The 21,599-nt window shown below is 45.6% G+C and overlaps 1 protein-coding gene across 1 annotated transcript in view; it reads left to right on the top strand.

Annotated features, from left to right (window-relative positions):
- SOAT1 (sterol O-acyltransferase 1) overlaps positions 1–21,599 on the top strand; it is a 454,029-nt gene that overhangs the window by 419,231 nt on the left and 13,199 nt on the right. Inside the window, exons 14-15 of the mRNA XM_069641479.1 lie at positions 1,705–1,840; positions 3,246–3,391. Of these exons, the coding sequence (XP_069497580.1) occupies positions 1,705–1,840; positions 3,246–3,391 (282 nt within the window). The remainder of the gene's footprint in view (positions 1–1,704; positions 1,841–3,245; positions 3,392–21,599) is intronic.

The following is a 21,599-nucleotide window of genomic DNA, read 5'->3' as shown; positions in this document are numbered from 1 at the left end:
TTTCCCTAAGTCTTCTGATTCACCTGGAGTTGTTCGTAATTGTGGGGGCCTCCTTGGCATGTTTGCGTACTCTTTTGCCCCCTCAGCCTCCCACCCCTAGGGTGTGTAAATCTCTATAGGGAACGAAGTCCTTAGCTGTAGCTATCATTGGCCTTGTTTTTGGAGGTGGCGGAACCTGGGTGTAGGTATCTGCTGTGAGGTCCTTCTGCTCCCCAAATTGCTATAGTCTCTCCTTCGCTTCACACCACCTGGGAGTACATACCTAACATTTGTAACACAACCACAATTGCTTATTGACTTTGTCCTGTACTAGTCCAAGGGAGAATTTTACGTATTGTTTTAAGCTTCTCCTAAATAAGTGAAAGTTTACTTTTGCTTCTTGCTGGACAATTGTTCAGGGGCTAAGGCTTGACTTGTGAATTTCATATTGGTAATTTTCTGGTGTCACCTTATAAAGCCTGTAATATATTGTAACCATGTCATTCCTTGCCACTTTTTCTTTACCTCCTTGTAACCTCTTTGTATACAACTGTATATGGTTTTCCATTTAAAGTGTTGGTGGTTTTCCCTTTACAATACCTTACTATTGTTAATTATATATAGTGATACTTAAAGTTAAGGTACACTTAATCTAAATGCACATTCTTTTAAAATACATGTTAGTTATTTGTTCGTATATGTTCTGTGTGAGCAATCTTTTACTTGGTCTCCCCTGGGAATTAGCCTAATGTTTGGTGAAACTCTGCAGGTCCACTAAGGTGGAATCCCGTTCTTTTGCCAACAGTAATTACTTTGTAGTCATTTTACCACTAAGTACTTATTGGAATTTTCCTCGCAATATGTAGGGAATTGTGGGTTAAGGGCTAAAAAGGGGGTGGGTTGGGTTTTGGGGTAGGGGCAGTAATGAAGGGCAAGATTGGCCATGGGGCAAAACCACCCCACCCCCAATTGAAATAAAAACATGCTGATCAAAATATTACCATGAAGTAATTGCTGTCGGCAAAAGAACATGGAACCCTACAGGTTGGCCTCACTAAACCGCACACCAACGGTGGTATAGTAAACCCTCCTAGTGGCTGCAGAATATTCTCTATGGGAGTATGGTGAATGTATGAAACATCCTCCTAGTAGTTGTGGCCGATAGACCACCAATACATTGCTTCAAAATAGTCTGCGAGCAATAAACATGGGCTAGACTGCCGACCGTGTAAGGTCTGTGCTGTCTAAATGTCAAGCAATTTTCAGACTGAATAAAAAGTGCCTTACTATGTTAAATTATGTAGCATCTCATGATCACTATGTCCAGCTCCTTTACGCCCAGCTCCTTTTGCACCACCCTTCTAAGTATCACACAGTGAACGGATTGTATGTAACCTATTTATGGCTTTCTCCATCTTTTCATTCCTTTGTCATATTCTTCTCGACTCCTATCCCTCTGTCACCACTATCACACTCCCTTCACTCTCTCCCTACCTTATTTTAACACCACCCTCCCCATACTGCCACTCTCCTGGATTTATAGATGGCTCCCCCCTGCAATGTTTGCATTTTTTCTTTCCTGCATGCCTCTTTTCACATTCCCATCTACCACTGCCATCTCTCCTTTTTACAGAACAGTCTCTCGCCTTCACTTGCTCTGCCCTTCCAGTCAGTCTTCCTCTGTCAAACCTCACCGTCCGTGTCATTCTCTCTATTTTCTCACAGTTCACTGGCAAGCGCTTTAAAGTGGCAGCAATGTTGTCCGTGTTCACCGTCTCTGCTGTGGTGCACGAGTACGCGTTGGCAATCTGCTTTGGATTTTTCTATCCGGTCCTCTTCGTCCTCTTCATGTGCTTCGGTAGTAAGTAATGGGAACATTGATGGCTGATGTGTGAGGGGAAATGAAATGGGGGTGACAAGGAAATGGACAGGAAGGTAGTGGGGAGAAATGGAAAGCGGGGAGTGAGGGGAAAATGGATGGGATTAAGGTGTGGCGGCAGGGTAAAAGACACTAGGTAGCAGAGGTTAATAAGCAATGAGATGGGTGAGGGGATACAAAGGGAGCAATTTGAGTAGTGTTTGAGAAAGTAAAGTCAAACATCTGCAACAGTGCAGGGGGGAACGAAGGAGGAATTCATTAATAAATGAATTAATTGGTGCCAGGATGGTAAGTTTATATAGTGAGCAGAGGCTGAGGACCAATTGAGAGATGGATAGAATATAAAATGCTGAGGGAGAACAGGAGAATGAAAACTGTTGCAGATGGGGAGGGGAGGAAAGGAAATGGTTGAGGGAAAAGGAGTAGCCAAAAATTGGGGAAGTGAATGTAAAATGGATCCAAGAGGAAAGTAAGGAAATGAGTTGTGAGGAACAGACAAAATGAGAGATAAAAGAAGGAAAACTAGGGAGAGGAAAACTGTCAGTTAACTGCATATTGAAGATATCGAAGCCTTTTGTGAATTGGGTGTGGGGGGAGGGTTGAATATCATTGAGCTAGTAGGTCTCCAGTTGTCCCATGCAACATGAGCAAATCATCCAGTCCTGTTTTTAAGTTCCATTTCTGCTACTTAGATTTTCCATTACAAATGCAAGACAAGAATCCCGCAAAGAACCAATCCAGGACTGGATAATACATTTTTTAATTAGCACTTCAATCCAACTTACTTTTGGTTCCAAGTGCTGTAATAATGCATGTTCTTGTGTCCTATTTCTTGTTGTACTGAGTTTAACTTGATGAGGATGAAGAGCAAAGTGGACCTTACCAATATTTGATTGTGTCCTCCAGGTTGAACAACAGTGTCTGAGGCAAGCACATACATCTTTGCATAGGGCGGCAAAAAGCCGATTTGCTGATTTTTATTGTGTATTTATTTGTGCGCACACTAAACAAATTATCTGTGAAAATAAAGGCAGCTTTACACCTTCCCTTTAGGGAGCCCTTATTTCTTCCCCATGAGTACAAGGGCAGAAATCGACTCACTCAGAGAATGCAGGGGGAGACCCTTGCTGCATTCTCATGGAAAAAATTAAAAAAGGCCAATTTCTACCCCTTTTTTCACCTCCTAGATTGATTTTTTTGTTTTTTGTGCCTAATCCTGCAGCAGCTTTTGTTTAGGTAAAGGGGTGTAAACCTCCAGATCCCATAGTGAATGTGGGCAACTGGCCCCTAGAGATGCAGTGTAGTTGCTTGCCACCGCACCCTTTCCAGCTGAATGCAGTTTTGACTAACCTGCTTTCTCTATCTCTTCATTCTTCCCTGAACGCAGTGCTTTTCAACTTCATCCTGCACGATCGGCGGAAAGGACCCATCTGGAACGTGGTGATGTGGACGTCGCTCTTTCTAGGACAAGGAGTTCTCCTCTGTTTGTACTCGCAGGAGTGGTATGCGCAGAGCCAGTGTCCTGTGACAAATGTGAGTGGTGGTAGGGGCTTAGCAAGGGATTGAGTCGCAATGTGGAGCGCTTTTAAAAAGTATGTTACTCGTATGCCCTACATGCTTCATACTTCCCAACTTGTTGTGAACCCTGGAACAGCACAGGATGTAAAACAATACTTTATAAAACAATACTTTATAAAACTGCATCTTTGACATTTAGAATCTCCCCCCCGTGCAAGTATCCCCTTGATGCTTCAGGCATCCCCCTCTTCCATATACACCATCACTGGCTCAAACTCCTAGGTTTTCTACCTTGTTGCATTTGAACAATGTGGTCCATATAAACCTCTTTAGGTATTTAATTCTTGCCATTTTTCCTGATCTTTTATTTACATCCTTTCAAGACTCTGCTGATCTGTTGCTTCCAACCTGGCGTATGCATCATTTGTATCCCTTTTGGCCCCTTCTGACATCTGGATGTTTCTCTGACTTGGTGTATTAGGTTTGTTATTTCCCCAAATCTTTACTCTGGGTGTTGAAGTGCTGTCTGGGCCCACCTGCACAGTCTGCACTGCATAGAAACATGGGCTGGCTACTCTGCGGGTGGTGGCACCTGGGGGCAGGATGAAAAAAATAGAACCTGCAATGCAATTTACAGAGGTATACGACAGTCCACATGAATAACACAACTTTTTAAGCATAACTGAGCACTTTTCAGAGGTAACAGAAATACAGCGGGGGTAGGATACAGAGAGGCACAAAGGAGGTGTACAGCTGTACTGGGTGGCGGGAAGGAGAGGGGCGGCCGGCATCTAGCAAATCAGGTGGCGCGAAGGGCAAGGAGATGGCCTAGGTGTTGAGGAGGAGAGACTCCTTGAAGAGGTGGGTCTTGAGTTCTTCTCTGAATTTTAGGAACACGGGTGAAAGTCTGATGTTGAGGGGAAGAAGGTTCCATAGTCTTGGGGCGTAGGCAGAGAATGCTTGTTTTCTGGTCCTTTCATTTTTGCAGCGGCGGATTTCAAGGCTGCACTGTCCTTTCTTCTGGTGATGCACTGTCCACCAGAGATGCTAAGTTTCTCCGCTCAGTAGCTGGGTGACTTGAGCGTGACTGCCTTATAGAGGATGCAACCAGACTTGAAGATTTGTGCGCTCAGTGGAAGCCAGGGAAGGTCGATGAGGTGCCGGGGTGATGTAATCATTTGCATAGCTTCTGAAAAGAATCCATGAACTTGCTGTTCATAATTTGTAATGAACATGCCAATAGATTCCTCCAAATCAAAGCTGGAATCCCCGTAACAGTTCTTTAAAGTGGTCTTTGAATGATCCAATTTGTGACCAATGTGCCAAATGCACCTTTTTACACTAGTTCCTCAAATATTGTTGCAGTATAACCCCAAAGCCTTAGTAAATTGTTAATCCTTCTAAGTTTTGAACACTGTTAAGTCTTCTGTACTCAACAGTGACCATCTTAAGCATTATTCAATGTATGCACCAATTTAATCTTAAATTAAGTTTGCCAAATTGCCTGGGTTAAAATATTAATTACTATACATTAATATCTATTTGGGATATTAAGTTTGTAACTGTTATAATTTGGGTTGCAATATTTTTGCCACCATATGGATGCCGATATGTTCTGTCAAGGTATGATTTTTGCTCACCATTTCATTAGTTACGCAAATGTTGCATATTGCCCACATGTTGGAAAAGATCCCATTATTGTACTGTAGCGGGACTTTAACAGACAAGCTGCTTCCCTTGTGGTCCATGCCAGTGTCCAGCTCATTCATGGACATGAACATGACACAAAAACATAGGGTTGGACCAGATTAACATATATCTTTATTTTTTTTTTATAAACTGCCCATGCTTTGCCAGAGAACTAATTATACACGCTGCCACTACTAGCCCTAGAGGTACTCTGGCACAATATTCCCATGCTTTGTGGGAAGCAGCTGAAATAGTGTGCAGCCATGTTCCTGCACATTTACAGGTATCTTTCGTGCAGCTGGTCCAGGATTGCAAAGATATGGTGCAGAACATCTTGGTTGTGGGCTTAGCCTCCACACACTGTGGGCCTTGCTATGGGCACAGTCCTAAGGTGCTATTCCTAGGCAAGGCCAGACACTTTCACCCAAGACAAGCCATTTTTTTGTTTTTTGTTTGTTAGCATTAGCATTTTGCCTTTAGTTTATTATACACTTTCACTATTGCAATCCTTAATAATTTAAAAATACCAGCCTAGAAAAACGCCACCCAGAATTAACAGGAAAGAGTGTCCAAAGAATACAGAGGTAAAAGTGCCAAAAAATAAATAAGGAAGATGAAAATCACAGATTAATTACTAGTTGCAAATTTATCAAATCCTCAATTAGCACAATTCTCAGTGACTATTCCCATTTGGCATCATCAAAGACTAAGATAGTACATCCAGGGGGTTTATACTGACCTGTTACATCCAAAAGCCAAAGCGTTTCTATCGCTTTCTCTTTGAGATTTGATAAATTCTCTGAGTTTTTGATCAAATATGAGCTCTGTGAATTTTACCAGAGATCTCATTAGGCCTAGGTTAGTTCCCCTGTAAAGACACTCCCACCAGGCATTTGCGTCTGTCCCAAAAGTTCTCTTCATCCGCTCGTACAAGAAGAGTGTTCTCTCAATTCTTAGTTCCAGGCAGATGAGAATATTTTAGGGTCTCTGGGTCTTACATAGACGACATGTATCATCTTCAACCATACCACTGTATCTAAGTAGGGTGACTGGTATGTATGTAGAATGTTCAGTCGAAATCTCAAAAACGGGTCCCTATATTTGGCATGCAGGAATTTCTTCAAATATTATGGAGTGATGTTTAGTTGTCAAATAAGTGATCTAGATAAGGTGTGAATCTTTGAATTTGATCTTCGTGTTTCCTTTTTGTTCCAATCTGTCATCCATAGTGCTCTTTTAACCACTAAAGGATTTCTGCAGAGGATATCATCTGACAGACCCAGTTTAGAGCGCATTCCCAGGCATCTGTCTCGCCATAGATTTAACGCCCAGTCCGTCATACCCTCTTCTCTCATCCTTATAATATGGAACTGTGGCGGGCAATCCGCAGTGTTACGTTTGCCGAAAGTCAACAGGGCTCTCCAAACGATTCATACATGCAATGATAGGAGACCCAGCTCATGTCTTGGGATAGCCATGGGAATTGCGTTTGGCAATATTAGGATCTTCTTCCAGAAAATGCTCTAGTTTCTCCCAGGAATGGCATGGCAGCCCCGAACCCGCCTCTGCCACGTAGGACAGTGTTGGCTCTACCATTTTGATACTAAATTTTGGTGATGGGGAGTAGATAACATTTTCCATATTTCTTCCCTATTGTCATACCTTGCACAGCCATTGCTTTATTTTTACATTCAGATTGAGATTCCAGGGCATCCCCCACCTGCTTGTGCTGATCATTATCCCTAAATATTTTATTTCAGCCACAGATCTTATTTTATTTGGCCTCAGCGACCAGCTTGTTGATCTTACTACTTGTTCTTGAGTTTTCAATTTTCAGCATTTCTATTTTTCCAGTATTGATTTTCAGTCTGTTTTGTTGCACATACTTCTGTAATGTGTCTAGCTTTTTCTAGAGGGTGGGGGAGAGAGGGGTCTTGTCCAACAGGACCAAATCATCGGTGCATAGAAGCCATGCAGCAGAATTTCCATTGATCCTTGGGGGCACAATCTCTGAGGATCTAAGGCCTCCTTCATGTCTGAAATGAATAGATTATAGTGGATAGGTGCTAGGGGGCAGCCCTGGTTCAATCCTTGAGATGTTTTTATCTCGCTAGTTAGATTCCCAAACTGATCAAGTCTGATCTGCATGGCAGTCCCGGTGTATAGGCCTTGAATTGCAGCTATTAAATCCCTAGGCACCCCATTGATAACGTTTTAGCCCATAGCCGGTTTCTGACAATGCAGTCCAAGTCGCATTCCATGTTAATGCAGGTGTTGTAGAAGTTTCCTTTCTCTTTCTGGGTCTTCATCTTGAGAAGGTTAATAAGCAAGAAGTTCAAATCGCAGCCTACATTACTGATGAAGCCAATTTGCCTTGGTTCGTATGATTTTGACTGTTATCCCTTCTTTTAGACGCTTGAGCAGGACTCCCTGCAAAGAGCTTTCCCAGTACGTCTAAGAGGGCAATAGGTCGATAGTTCCTAGGGTTCCCTCTATCGCCCTTTTTATAAATGGGAATCACAACTGCTAGTTTCCATGAGGCTGGTCCTTTGCCGCATCTTGCAATCCTTTCAAATAGTCGCACAGAAATCTGCCCCAGGCTTCGCGGGTCTTTTTCAGCACAACATTTATTAATCCATCCGAGCCTGGTGCTCTGGAATTACTTGCGCTCATTATATTGCCCAGGATTTTGCTTGGCTTGCCTCATCTTTCTCCAGGACTCCCATGGTGAAGATGATTTCAGAATGTTCAACCCACACACTCTTGGGGATTGGATTTAGTTGTAGCACATTCATGGCATTTTCTCTGTCATGTATCAACTGCCATAGATTTCTCATATTTTTTTAATCAATGGCCTGTAGTATGTATTCGGCATCATTCTGATAAACAATGGCTTTATGAAATAGGAGCCAGTTTTTGTATTTGTTTCCCCTTTTGATTGTTTGGTCCCTAGAGATCAATGGAAGTGCTTTTAATAACCTTGGATACCGATGCAAGGGACATTTCCTTGTTGCCACTAGTGCATCAAATTCGTGTTTAGGCTTGCCAGCACATTTTGTTCCTTTTATTCTCTCTTCTCTAAATAGTGCTCAGGTGGTTTCGTATTCTACACTTTATGGATCTCTTCCCTTGCCAGGCTTTAAGGTTTTCCGTAAGGCAGGGTACGATCTTTGGGTTAATGCAAAGTCTATTTCCGCCCGGCACTACAGTAAATGCTGTTTCTAGTGCTTCAATTACATTTTGGGCCGTTGATTCTGCCATGATTTCTGAGAAGGCGGCACTAATAGGTTGTGATTGCTGGGTTCAGTTGCAATTACCTTTTTAAAGATGTTACGCGAGGAAAGAGGTGTCCTGAAACTAAAATAGTCCAGGGTTGCACTGGCAAATCTCGAGTGCCAAGTTGGAGCTCCCTTCCGTTCTCCCTTCACTTGACCATTTACCATATGGAGGTCTCTAAGGGCTTTTTCTTCCAGCCAGACTTTTAATTGAGTGCTCTTTTTTTGGTGCATTTTCACGATCACTCCTTTAACTCTTGGAGCAGGGCGGAAGCACTCGATGTTTAAATCTGCACTGATGATCCATGCACCCTCCATTTTAGCATATATCCAATCTATCCATTTAATGACACATTTAACAAAGGTATGGGAATCCTTGGCATCAGGGTTCCAATAAGGTTGAATAGTGCTAGATTCCCCTGTACTTCTGTATAGTCATCTAATAATTTTAGTATTATTTGAGTGAGGGGGTTTGGGTGGATGACTCGTAGCACCCTGCCCACCGATCCCTCGTTTATCAATGTCAGTAATCCAGAGCTAGGTCTACCTCGGACCCCTTTTGGCACTTTGTTCAAGTAGCCAGTAAAGCCATCCATTAGCGGGGTCTCCTTTAGTCAAGATCCTTGGAAACAAATGTCCATTTCAGCCAAACTTATGTTCAGCGCCTGGAACAGATGGCTGAATCCTCGAGTGTTCCGGGATCCAATCTATAGAATTCCGGGTCCATTCCGGTTCGCCCTCTAATCCCGGGAGGCTTTGGTAGCCAGTCCCAAGACTGGGCTTTATCCATCGTAGCTGAGGAAAACTAAGGCGAGAGGTCGTCGCCTTGTGGGTTTTCTTCATTCGGTCCTGTTATGGTTATTTTCAGGGATTCAGGCCCTTTAAAGACCGCAGGAATATCTGTCCCTGGTTTGGACGAGACCCTGGATTCTATGTTACGACTGCTGACGCGTTCTCGCGCTCTTTCTTTTGTTGTGTTTGAATATAGATCAGATCAACTGACTGCCGAAGTGTTGCAGTCTTTAAGGTTGAATCCCAATGCTCGTAGTTCTTCAATTGTGTTCACCATTAAGGAGATTGAGGCTGATGAAGTTGTGTATAGACATACTCAATCATTTCCGAGTTTGTTTGGAAATTCCACTATTTTAATGTCTTTTGATTCTATGACTCACAATTGAGGGACATGAAGGAATAAACGCGTAATGTTCACCCGGTTCAGAATTAAATAATCCTCTTCTTTGAGCACCCTTTCCAGAATCACCTTTCTATTTTCCTGTATAAGGGTTTGGTTTATCCATTCGTTTCTCCGGAGGAGGTTGATTTCGGGTTGCTCTATTCCGTTTTTACTCAAAGGTTTCAAATGCTGGAGTATTTTGATTTGAGTATTTCATGCAATATTTTTATTGTTTAACTTCCAGAAAATCCCAACTCAAATCAGGGTCTGGCTCTGATTCCGGCAAATAGTCTTCCGATTTGTAGTGCTCATATGTAGAGTTGTAAAAGGGGATCCTCTGCAATCTCCAATTCAGTAATAACTTCTTGGGGAGATTGAGATCTAAGCATTCTCCCCCGTGTTAGCTCATGCAGTTGGGCCACTAGTGAAGGGGCCCTCTGGTCCTTTGCATTTGATTTTACAGTCGTAGCTGGTTAAACCGAAATAATTCTCAAATTTGTTATAAAGTTCCTTGTGGTACTGGCCTTCATTATTTTCTCGCTAGGAGTGTTCTTAGGTTTTCTCAAAGATATGTGGTTTTTCTTCTCTTTAACTTTGGATGGAGGATTACTGCTTTACAAGATCACTTCCAAAGATGGGGTAGTGATGTGGATCCATCGTTGGTTTTTTCTGTAGGGCTTCTCGATTTACCGTCTCTATTGAGATCTTTGGCATGGTGCTACAACCTGGTTGAATCAATGAGGTATTGGTGTCGAGTCGGTTGTTTTTCTGATTTCTAGTCGCTCCAGCTTTATCGGACTCGAGAATTAGGTTGGATTCTACATTCAACTGTGCTCCAACCTCCTGAATTTGACGAGGTTCCTTTCTTATCTTGGGCAACCTCATAATTATATTGGGCTCTAGTTGTAACAGGTTCGACGCCCTATCATCTTGATTGGACTAAATTTTCTACCTCTGTAGTTATCTTGCTTCATTAGTTTTACTCAATCCCGGAAGCAGTCTAGAAATGCCTTTTTGACCTCTCTTGCTGCTTCAATTAGATTGAGGAAAGTCTTAAAGATTACCCCCTGTCGCCTTTTCTTTTAGTAGTCTTTCCCTAGTTGCTTCGATGTGAGATTCAATAAAAACGGGTTTGCAATGCATCAAGGTGAGAAGGATCGCTTGATCCTTGAAATCATATAAAAATCTCAATGATAATTTCAAGTATCGGGACAGTGAGATAGTAACCATCAATCCAGTTGCTGTTTGAAGTTGTGCCGTTAGATTCTCCCAACTACCTTTTTCCTTGATGCTCAGGAAGTTCTTGCGCTGTCATAGCCAGTTTCACACCGACTCTTCCTCTTATCTGTATCTCTAGATCTTCTCTCCTGGAGTCCTCATTAGAATCCTCTCTCGAACTAGGAGTGGCAGAGCGGTTACCTTCATAACTACAAGAGGTCTTCCGCCCTTCCAGGCTGTTACCCATTGTTGCAGATCTAGGAACTTTCGTATGGGAAATCACGGCAGCATTTAGCTCTCTCAATGATCTTACTTTTTTTGAGGAAAAGGCGGGCTGGACTCCATGTCAGTCGCTTACCGACCCTATAGTTTGTGTTTGTGCTCAATCGCAGGGTCAGATTTGCCACGTCTTTTACCAGGCGAGCTGCTGAGGCATTTATTTCTGCCTCAGTTTGAGAGACCCTATCCGAGTCTCGGCTTGGGCTCCAGTCGGCAGTTGTTACACGGGAATAGGACTCAGAAGCATCTTTGTTATTGTCAGTCATCTAATGGCATTTTTGAGTGAAAATGGACTAGTTCTGGACTATTTGGGTGAGCTCCCTTTAAGCCTTCTGTCTGGACCAGTAACATAGGGAGATTAGTTTCCGAACCGGGATAAGATGCCTTCTTCCTTGTTACTTTATTTTTTTCTTGTAACAGTATTATCAGAGGATCGGGACTTGACAGCAGGTCAGCTTCAGAGGGGACCTGCCATTCACCCGCTATATCAAGCGTAGGATGAGTTGGTGGAGCTCTCCTCTTGTGAGGTCATTTCAGAGGATATATTGATGGCAGGAGACCGGCTTCTGCGGCCATCTTCATTTTGCGCCAGTGGTAACGGTTCCCTCGGTCTGAAATGTCATTTTACATTTTTGTAGTCCGACAAGGATTTGCTTCTCATTTTAGAAAAGGCACGGTTACCTCTTTTCCCCTCAAAGCGATGTTGCTTGCTTCCTGTGGCAGCGGGAAAGTGACTTTATCTGTCTCCCTTGTCAGCTTTTCGTCTGAGGATTTTTGAAGGTTAAGCAATGGTTCTGTAATGGGGTCGTTCGTTTCACGGGCAGGGAGGGCGCCAGATATCAATTTCTCCAGCAGGCTCTGTGAGTGTGGTTGAAGTATCATGTTTATAGTGGGCCCGGGTAGAACATTTGACGTGCAGAGAGGATGATTAGGGTACAGGTTTTCCATCCGTGACTGAAGGTAAGCAGGGAATTTCTCTAAATGGGAGCGAGGGCGGGGCTACTACTGGGCACATCAGAGCAGTTACAGGTGCCGGTGGAATGAGTCTCAGTGGAACACTCCAGATTGCTTTGCCTCTGGTTGGGTCCAGACTTTGTGTAAGGAGGGGATCTCTCGCAGGAACAGCAGTAATGCCAGTGAGTTAATCAGTTCTTAGCATTCATTCTTATATTGGCGTTAACATTGCTCAAAATGCTGTGCCCCCCTCCCCCACCACCTCCGTGAGACGATACCAGAGTCCTCGCCTGGCTGTGCGTCCTCAGGAGCCTTCCAATCTCCCGGGTGTCTGGTGGGTCCATCGCTCCACAACCTCTCTGCAAACACTCTGTCAGCACTCCGCGACGCTCCGCGAGTGGAGTGTTTGTAGAAAAGACTCCTCCTTCAGGGGAATAGAATGGAAGACGGACTCTTCCGCACAGTGGGCTCCCGCAGCTCCAGTCACCAGTGAGATTGCCAACACTCTGTCAACACTCCGCCATTTGACATTTCTGATTGGTTTTGTACCCAGACTAACAAATGTTTCCAGGAACTGAAAGATTCTTGTAAAGTGGCAAAACTGTTGGATCTGTCTTTGCCCCATTGCTCTGTTCCCCGTAATATCTCTTGCCTATAGGATAGGCTTATTTGCTGCAGAAACTGCACCTAAAAAGGCCTAACCATCCACTGCGGATGGGTGGGGGGGTGGGGGTTGCATCAAATCCTAAGCTTGCAGCCTCGGTTCCCTCATGCCCAGTGGCTCCAATACTGCTTTCTTCCCCCTCAATGCTGCAAAAGTCTTCTGAAGGGGGCAGGATTGAACGTATCACAAAGGCATGGTAGGAAATGACCTTGGGAATGTGGGTGCTACAGATCTTGGATCAAGATGATCGCCTGCCCTCCTAGAATTCCCATACTTAGGCTTAGCCTCTTCTGGAAGTGCTCCTGTCCCAAGAAATGACTCCACTCTTGCTGAAGGGAGTATTGGAAATTGTGCCATCAGAGGAAGTCTGTAAAGGCTGGTATTCCTGCCACTTCCTAGCTCATAAGGACCCATCACAGAGCTGAGACTCCTCAACAAGTTTCTCCATAAGGACTGTTTAAAGATGTTCACGTTGGCACAGATTCTCCAGGCGTTGGAGCTGCACAATTGGCTTGTGTCTTTACATCTGCAGGACATAAGTACTTTCATGTCCCTATCCACCCCAAATATCGGAGATAGCTTCATTTTGTGGTGGGAAGCACTTGCTGCCTCTTTGTAGTACTCCTATTCAGCCTCACATAGGCTCCAATATTAATGAATGTAGTAGTTTTAGGAGCTAGTCATAGAGGTAGAGAAAGACATACCTTTTTTCTGCGTAGATAGGATGTCAGCCACATCAGAGGAGTCCTTACATTACTGTGCGACCAATTAGGCTTCTTCTTTAAACTAAAAAGCATTTTCTGATCACTTTCAAATGTTTACAGTTTATAGGGGCACTCATAAACATGGAGCAAGGATTAGCTCTCTTCCAATTGAATGTGGACTCCTGGCAGGGGCTTTCTTGAGGATGCTACATCTTCATAGTCCCATGAGCAGGACTGCAGATGTGGTTACTGCATTGGCCGTGAGATGCCAGTGCTCCCAGTTCAATAGGGACATGGAGGGCATTTTGTACCCCCACCCCTCAGGTTCACGAGGACCTGCTTTGCTGGTCGTTGGAGGGCATTTCTGGCAGGGTTAGCGTGCGGTCACCCTGGACATTGGGTTGTCACTGTTACGATGTAATGCTCATCTCCTGGACCTTTCAGTGAGTTATCTGTGGGAAGCCTTTCCACATAAACTACTGGAATTCATGGCAGATGGTCTGGTATTGCAGTTTTTTACTTTCAACCAGAGGTTCACCTTTTTAGATCCTTACGTATAACACAACCGCAATGCACTAAATCAACTAGATGTGCTGTGTGGCGTCACTCAAATTGTACAGGGATTTGTGAGGGGCCAGAAATGTGAAGCAGACACATTTAAGAGCTTTTTCAAACGTGCATTTTTTTTAAACCAAAAATTGCAAATCAAACTCCTCTCTTGTCCCACTGAAACAGGTATTTCCCCAGCCTAAATAACTGAAGGAGAAACACTAACATGACATACTTCTGGCCCTCAGACGTCTACATTAACATAAACAAAGTATATGGCAATTTGCAAGACAAACACTTAAATGTGTAACACCTTTGAATGTGATGTTCATAACCTGAGTGAACTCCCCTTCCTCGGGTTGTAAGTCTGGTCCAACAAGGAACGTTAAGGTTGTAACTAAGTTCGAACACAGTTCCTGATCAGTCTCTTTGGATTGAATGAAATGTCCACAGGTCCATGACGAAACATTTCAACCCAGAGAAGATCCTTCTCCTCCAGGAAATATAGTTCAAGAAGTTCTTTAAACAAGAATGTATTGCTTCTCTTGCAGTGCCATGTAACGCAATCATTTTCTGACCCAGAAAATATCAAAGTGCTTCCTCCTTGACACCATGAAACACGCAGGCTTCCTCAGAAAATATCAGTGCTTTTTGCTTGGCACCATGAAACACAAGAACTTCAACATTCACTGGGGTGATCCACTCCCAGTCTTCTACCTCTGCTTCTGTCTGGTCCACTCTCCTGCCAGATCTGACTACTTAATCTGCATTTAAACACAACTGCTTCTACCTCAAACAGCTTTTAACATATTCTGTACAACATTATAGAAAAGACAATATTTTCACCAATGCTATTTTAGCACTGCTGGAAAAGCGATGTCTTTGTCTCATTTTAACACCACCTTCCTTCTAGGGCCACCTTTTTACCATTGTTATGTTATGTATATTTATTGAGCACATGTACACCCAAAGGCACCTTGGTGCTGGAAGCAGAGGTACAGTCTTTTCCTATAAGATTTAGAATAAAAAGGTTTTCAATAACTGGCATAAGCTAAGATGATCCGCCGTCACACTGAGACAGAGAGGCAAAGCATTCCAAGCCTTAGCAGCAGCCATTCTTGTCTTTTGTTAAGCCACCAACCAAGTACTTTGAATTCGACCTCCATGTGAGTTTCTGACCAATAGCTGGTTCTTCTACATCATCATTATTCATCATTATACATCATTAATGTACAAGCTCCACCTTTAAAGATGGTAGATCAGCCCTTTTTCCTCTGGTAGTAATGGTTATTCCCAAAGGAACTGTTATTTTCCTTTGGGAAAACAAGCATTGCCCTCAGTCTTTTGGCTGAGGGCAATGCTTGTTCACCTCTAGGCTTATAGAAGTTCAATTCTTGGTTTTTACAAGATACAATGTTGTTGGGCCTTTACGGAGGCTTGGTCTTTGTTAGTCACTTTTAAGTGCACGCGACAATTATTAATGTTGTTGAAGCTGTTTTAAGAACGTATAAAGTTTAAAACTTCCTTCTACAGAGTATTGGCTCATACGAGTGCTAAATATTTTGCACTCTATTGTCTGACACGCTCCGGTCAGCTTTATTTAATTTCAGTCCTTCGTGAGTAAAAGGAAACTGGTTACAGTTGCTTTCCTGCACTCCCTGAGGGCTTGGGGACGTGTGGCAACAGTCGCCGGCCGCTCGGCCTCTATCACAGGCTGCCCAGATTCTACCACTGTTGATTTCTTGACCAGGCACGCTCCACTCTCCAAGCTGCCTTTGGTTCCACCCCACAGGCATGGAGTTGGGCTCTACACGAACCCTTGGAGCATGCCAGACTCCACGCACAGTCTGCCACACTCTTCTCGCTATGAAAACTCTGTAATCCAGACTTTGGGGGAAAAGGACCAAGTGCAGATTTAACACTGGAATAAGTGGATGGTAAATCCCGGCGTCCCTTCTTCTCCTACTTCTGTCTTTCGCCAGCAGCTTGTTTTCTTCTGCCACCTCCTCCTACCCCAGCAAGTACTTCTGCTACTACCTCTCCAGCCACAACTTTTTCTACTTGCCTGCACCGGAGGGAACTTTTTAATCCTCACTCAGGTGTGGGCTGTTAAGCCTAATTGCCTGATCTCCAGGCCTGCAAATCTCTTCAGCCCTCTTCTTCGTCCCAGTATTCCTGCAATTATGGGACTTGAGTCCCAAGCAACAAAATCAGTTCTAACTAGTAATTCTCTATTCTTGACTTTAGAAATACTTTGTTTACAGATTTTTAAAAAAGTACTTCATGTTTAATCACTGTAGGGAAAGGAAGTTCATGCATACCACCATTTACAGATCTTCTTTCTCCATACCTTTGGAAGTAAGGTGGATGTTTAACCACATCAGGTCTAACTAGTTCCTCCCTAAGTGGAATATTTTTAAAGATGTTTTATCCCGTTCGGACCATATTTCTCCATTTAATTTGGGATCATACAAATTATATTGTATGTTTTGGTATATATGAAAGGCTATTACCTTTCAAAAATAGTATCTCGTCCCATTGAATCCCTTCACCTCCCTGGGCCCTGTCTCCTTCATGGTGATCCTCCCACGGTTCCTGTTCCTGATCCCAAGGTCAGGAACAGGAAGCGTCTGCCTTTCCTTGGCAACCTGGAAGGAGACTTTAGGCAGGGGTGCAGTGGGGGATCCATAGGATTCATCAGAATCCAATCTCCTCTGGTTTTGCGCAATCAAGAATGAGTTAACAGCGACTGTCTCGCCAGCAGTTTGAATCTGCAAGTGGTCACACTTGGTCATCTCTTGGGAATGTCACAAGTCGTAGCTGAAAGGGAAGTTTGTGGTTCAGTTCTTTTCCATCTATGGATTACCCCAAATTGACCTATTGCAGACCTGATCAATCGAGCAAGGCCTACTTTTTTATTTAAAGAGGTTTGGCTTAAATTAAGCCTTTTACTTGTTAGGTGTATAATTTACATCTTGCTTCCACATAATGAGACATGGTTGCATGTTTTGTCATTTGGCATTATTATCAGCATTAATTGTTTGTATATTTATCTATCTTACAAAAAGCGATTAAAATAAAAAGGATCAGTAGAAGTTTTAAAATGCATGGTCTATAAGAGTATCTCATCGGTCGTTACAAACATAAAATATCTTTCATATACATATTATTTAACACACTCTTACGTCCCATCCCCTTTCCTCCATACTGTATGGGTGTCCCTGCCAAGGGACAATAAACTGAACCTTTTTCACCAGAAAAAACCTTCCCCTTTAAATTTAGAGGCACGTGGGGGTGCAGCCCAAGGAGCTTGCGCTGCCCTGACTCCGCTCTCTGGCGCCACACCTCAGTCCCCTTTTCGGCGTCTACAGGAACGGGCCGAATTCACCAGCTCTCATGGGTTTGGCTTTGGCCATGTAATTCCACGCGCCAATACTTTTGTCTTTTTTGTCTTATATATTATTCAGGTACTCTGTCCTCAGGCGTCGCGCTCCTCCCCGGCGCATGTCGACTCCTAAAGGGTTTAGCAGGTGTCCATCCTGCAACGGGCTCTTTCAACTTCAGACCCCCACACCCTCTGGCAATCGTGGTCTGGGCCAAGGCAAAGTAGGCAATCATGTTCGGCGTGTGACTTTCTATCCTCGAAGACGCTGAAGAGCAGACTAGCTGGGTGGAGGGAGCTCTTCCAGAGGTCGCCTCCAGAGGATCTCAAGAACTTTGTGAAGCATTGCACCAGGCCCAAGGTAGGGCCGATATTTTCCAGCGCACCCCGCAAGGGGGACTCCTTCACAGGGACTATCCCCTGCGGGAGGAACTGGTCGGGTCCTTCTACCGACATGTGCACCGAGGCTGCTTCATCTACCGGCCGTCGGGTCGAGGGATCCTCGGATCCTTCCGGATGCAGTGTTGGGGGACTGGAAGGTTCTTTTACTGGGTCTACACCTGAGGGCTTCTGCCCTTTCACCGGCACCATGGCCGAGGGGCTTTGCCCTAATACTGGCAATACGTCCAAAGGGGTGCCTAAACGCAGCTCTATCGACCCCTGAGTCGAGGGTGTCACACGCAAGAGTCTTGGACGAGGCCGGGCCCAGCGGGCCGAGCACCACGTTGCAGGCACGTGGCAGGCAGTTCGACAAAATGGCCGCTGCGCCAGAAAGAGGCACCCGTCCAACGCCATTCCAAGAATTCGGCTAAGAACTAGTGTCAAGGTGGGACTGGCCTCAACTAGGTACGTGGCCTACAGTCTACCCCTCATTTGCGCAGGGCAGATTTCCTTTGCGTCCATATGGACAGGGTATGCAGCGGCTCAAGCAGCTCCCTGCTACCCCGTCAGCACCCACTGCCACCTCTTTGGCTAGTGAGGAGGTGCTCTTCGAGAAGCTCCTCGGCCTCATGACATCACCTCAGATGGGGGCTATCAGACGCCATCAGGGAAGTCCTCCCCGCAATGCTAGAGGCACCACAGATGCCTCCGCCAACGCCCCGGGCCCTGGCGTAGCCACCTCCTCCGTCTCCCCAGGATGACTACATAGGGGGCTCCTTCGCAGCCTCCGCTGCCTCCTCAGCCTCCGGCCGCAGGCTTTGTACCCCAGCCTCCGGCGCCAACTACTCCTCCTCCACAGGATCCCACAGATCCGCAGGATATGGATGAGGAGGAGGATCCGGACCTGCCATCCTCAGCCAGGGCCTTCCACGAACGTCTTGCTGGTATGGCAGACTACCTGGGCCTCCCCCAACCCGAGCAGATGGCAGAGGTGGTTCTTGCTGAAGTCCCCACGCGACGCCCCTCTACCAAATCGGGGATTCCTATGCATTCCGATAGTCTCCCTGGCCAAGAAGGGCTGGCTCAAACCCCACTCGGCCCAGCCGGTCAATCGAAGCCTGGATGCCAAGTACAGCCAGACTCCTCTGTGATCGCTGAGGCATCACTATACTCCAAACCTCAAGCGTCCTCAGCCGCCTCCTCTGCGGCGCTGCTAGGCAAGGAGGAGAAGATCTTGGAGGTGTACGGCAAGAAACTCTATTCCAACGCATCCTTGCATCTTCGTCAAACCAATGCAGATGCCATGCTGGCTGCCGCCAACCAAAGATTATGGCGGGAAATTGCGGACTTCCTCCCGGAACTCCCCACCCAGAGCCAATCGCGCTTTAAGGTGGGGCTAGCTGAAGCCAAGCTAGTGGCACATGACATCATGGAGTCCACAGTGGCTCATATCGATACCTCAGGCCAAGCCATCTGTATTGCCACTGACATGAGAAGAACAGCCTGGCTCCGGGCAACAAAAATTCAACCCGGACATCCAGGAGAGCATTATAGATCTACCGTTTCAGGGGGCAGGGGGTGAGGGCTCTTCCACTCCTCTACAGACGAAGAGCTGGACAAAAAAGAAAAACAGCTCACAAACGGCAAAGTCTTTATCCATCCTTACAAAGACCACGCCCAAGTCGGAACTGGAACGCTCGCCGTATCAGCCGGCGCAAGCAACAAAAAGGTGGGGGGGGGAATTAAGGGATTTTTCCAATCCCCCTCCTCAACGTCGGCCTCCGAGGGAAGGAAGGCATGACACGTCCCTTCGGGTCCAGGTCTCAGGTGGGGGTGGCGCAGGCTTGCTCTCCATCCACAGTTCTGGTGCCAGAATTTCAGACCCCTGGATACTATCCGTAGTATCCACGGGGTACTGCCTCCCTTGACCAGCATCTCCTCCCCTCCACTCCGACAGGTTGGGACAGCAACTCTTTTGGCGGAGATCCTGTCACTCGTGGAGCAAGTACCAGCCTCCCAGGGAGGCTTTGGCTTTTACTCCAGGATTTTTGCCATCCAGAAGTACCACCACCCTCAATCTCTCCTTACCCCTGCAAAAATTCAAGATGGTTACGCCAGCTTTTATTGCGGAGACATTGGACAAGGGAGACTTTTGTTTGTTTTAATATTTTTAATGCGTGCCAGACCTGTGGGTATCAGAGCGCAGAAGGCAGTAAGGATATTTTCAGCTTGGTTACACTGCTGTACAGTAATGTACAATAGAAGATATACGTGTAAAATACAGAGAAGCATATATACAGATGATGCAGGGACTGGATGTGCTCCCTGGATCTGGATGACACGTACCTAGACGTCCCGATTTGGCAGCCCCATCGTTCTTTCCTATGGTTCAGGATCATGGGCTACCATTTTCAATACAAGGTCCTTCCTTTTGGCCTCAACTCGGCTACCAGGGTCTTTACCAGGCTTGTGTATGCCGTGGCGACCCTCCTCAGGGCGCAGGGTCTCCACATCTACCCATACCTCGACGACTTGGCTCATCAGGACCACATCTCCGGATGCGGTTCACCACTCCTCCCAGGCCCTTATGAACACACTACACAATCTGGGCTTCTCGCTCAATCTCAGGAAGTCACAGCTCCGACCCACAATGACTCTGACCTTCCTGGGCGTCACCCGGGACACGTGCTCAGAGAAGGTCTTCCCGTCGGAGGACAAAATCTCAGCCATCAAGAGGGCCACCGCCCACTTCCTCAGCAGAGTGGTGACCTCGGCGTGGTACCAGCATCTCCTGGGTCTACTTGCAGCGTCCTGTTAGCCGTTCCGCCCACGAGACTAAGGATGAGTAGGATTCAGCTGCACTTCGCGGCCTCCTGGAACCAGGAGAGGAGCTCTCAATCAGAGATCATCAACGTCCCTCCATCTCTCCACCCAGACCTAACATGGTAGTCCAGGGACTGCAACCTACGGACGGGCAAGGCCTTTTGGCCGCACCCCACGCAGGCCACCATCACCAGACTCCTCGCTCGAGGGCCTGGGAGCCACCCTGGACAGCCTCTCAGTCCACGGCACCTGGGCTCGACAGAAGCAGGAACACCACATCAATTGGTTGGAGCTGAATGCCATCTGGCTAGCAATCAGAGCATTCCTACCACTTCTCAGGGGCGAGGTGGTCCACATCCAGACAGACAACTCAACCAGCATGTACTACGCCGACAAGCAGGGAGGCACCAGATCCCCTCCTCTGTGCAGATTGGCGATCAGCTTGTGGGCATGGGCCCTAGAAAATGACCTTTACCTCACGTCAGTCCCACCTCCCGGGGGAATCCAACCTGGAAGCGGACAGACTCAGCAGGCTGTGAGCGGACAATTACGAGTGGCAGTAAAACAACCTCATTCTTCAGGAGATCTTCAACAGATGGGGTCACCCCCACATGGATCTGTTTGCCACCTGGCACAACAAGAGGTGTCCCCAGTTTGCATCCTGGCAAGGGCAGGGCCCGGCTCTCTGGGTGACTCATTTCACCTCCCGTGGACCGGCATGAAAGCCTATGCCTTTCCGCCCACTCCTTTGATCCACAGGGTAATTTGCAATTCTTCTGATAGCTCCATGGTGGCCGGCCAGGCCATGGTTTTCGGAGCTTCTCAGCCTCTCTGAAGTGCCCCCGATTCACCTTCCACCAAACATTAAAAAAACTGGGCAAAATGTATACTTTTATAAGCAGACTTTTGGAAACTTTACAATGAATTCAATCTACTTTATGATATCAGTATCATTAGATATCTGTGGCCTAATATTACCTTTTGTAGTTAAAATAAACAATCAGCCAGAACAAAACAAAATATGAAAAAAGGAATATTTTTAATTATTGTGATTGAATTATTAGTGAAAAATGAAATAAACATTAAAATCTTGAAAAAAAATATAAACAGATTATTATATCCAACAAGAAA

The sequence above is a fragment of the Ambystoma mexicanum genome, chromosome 1q (assembly GCF_040938575.1).
Source record: "Ambystoma mexicanum isolate Mex_15411 chromosome 1q, UKY_AmexF1_1, whole genome shotgun sequence".
NCBI classification, from domain to species: domain Eukaryota; kingdom Metazoa; phylum Chordata; class Amphibia; order Caudata; family Ambystomatidae; genus Ambystoma; species Ambystoma mexicanum.
The sequence above is the reverse complement of the archived record's forward strand: the minus strand, read 5'-3'. Positions and strand labels throughout refer to the sequence as shown.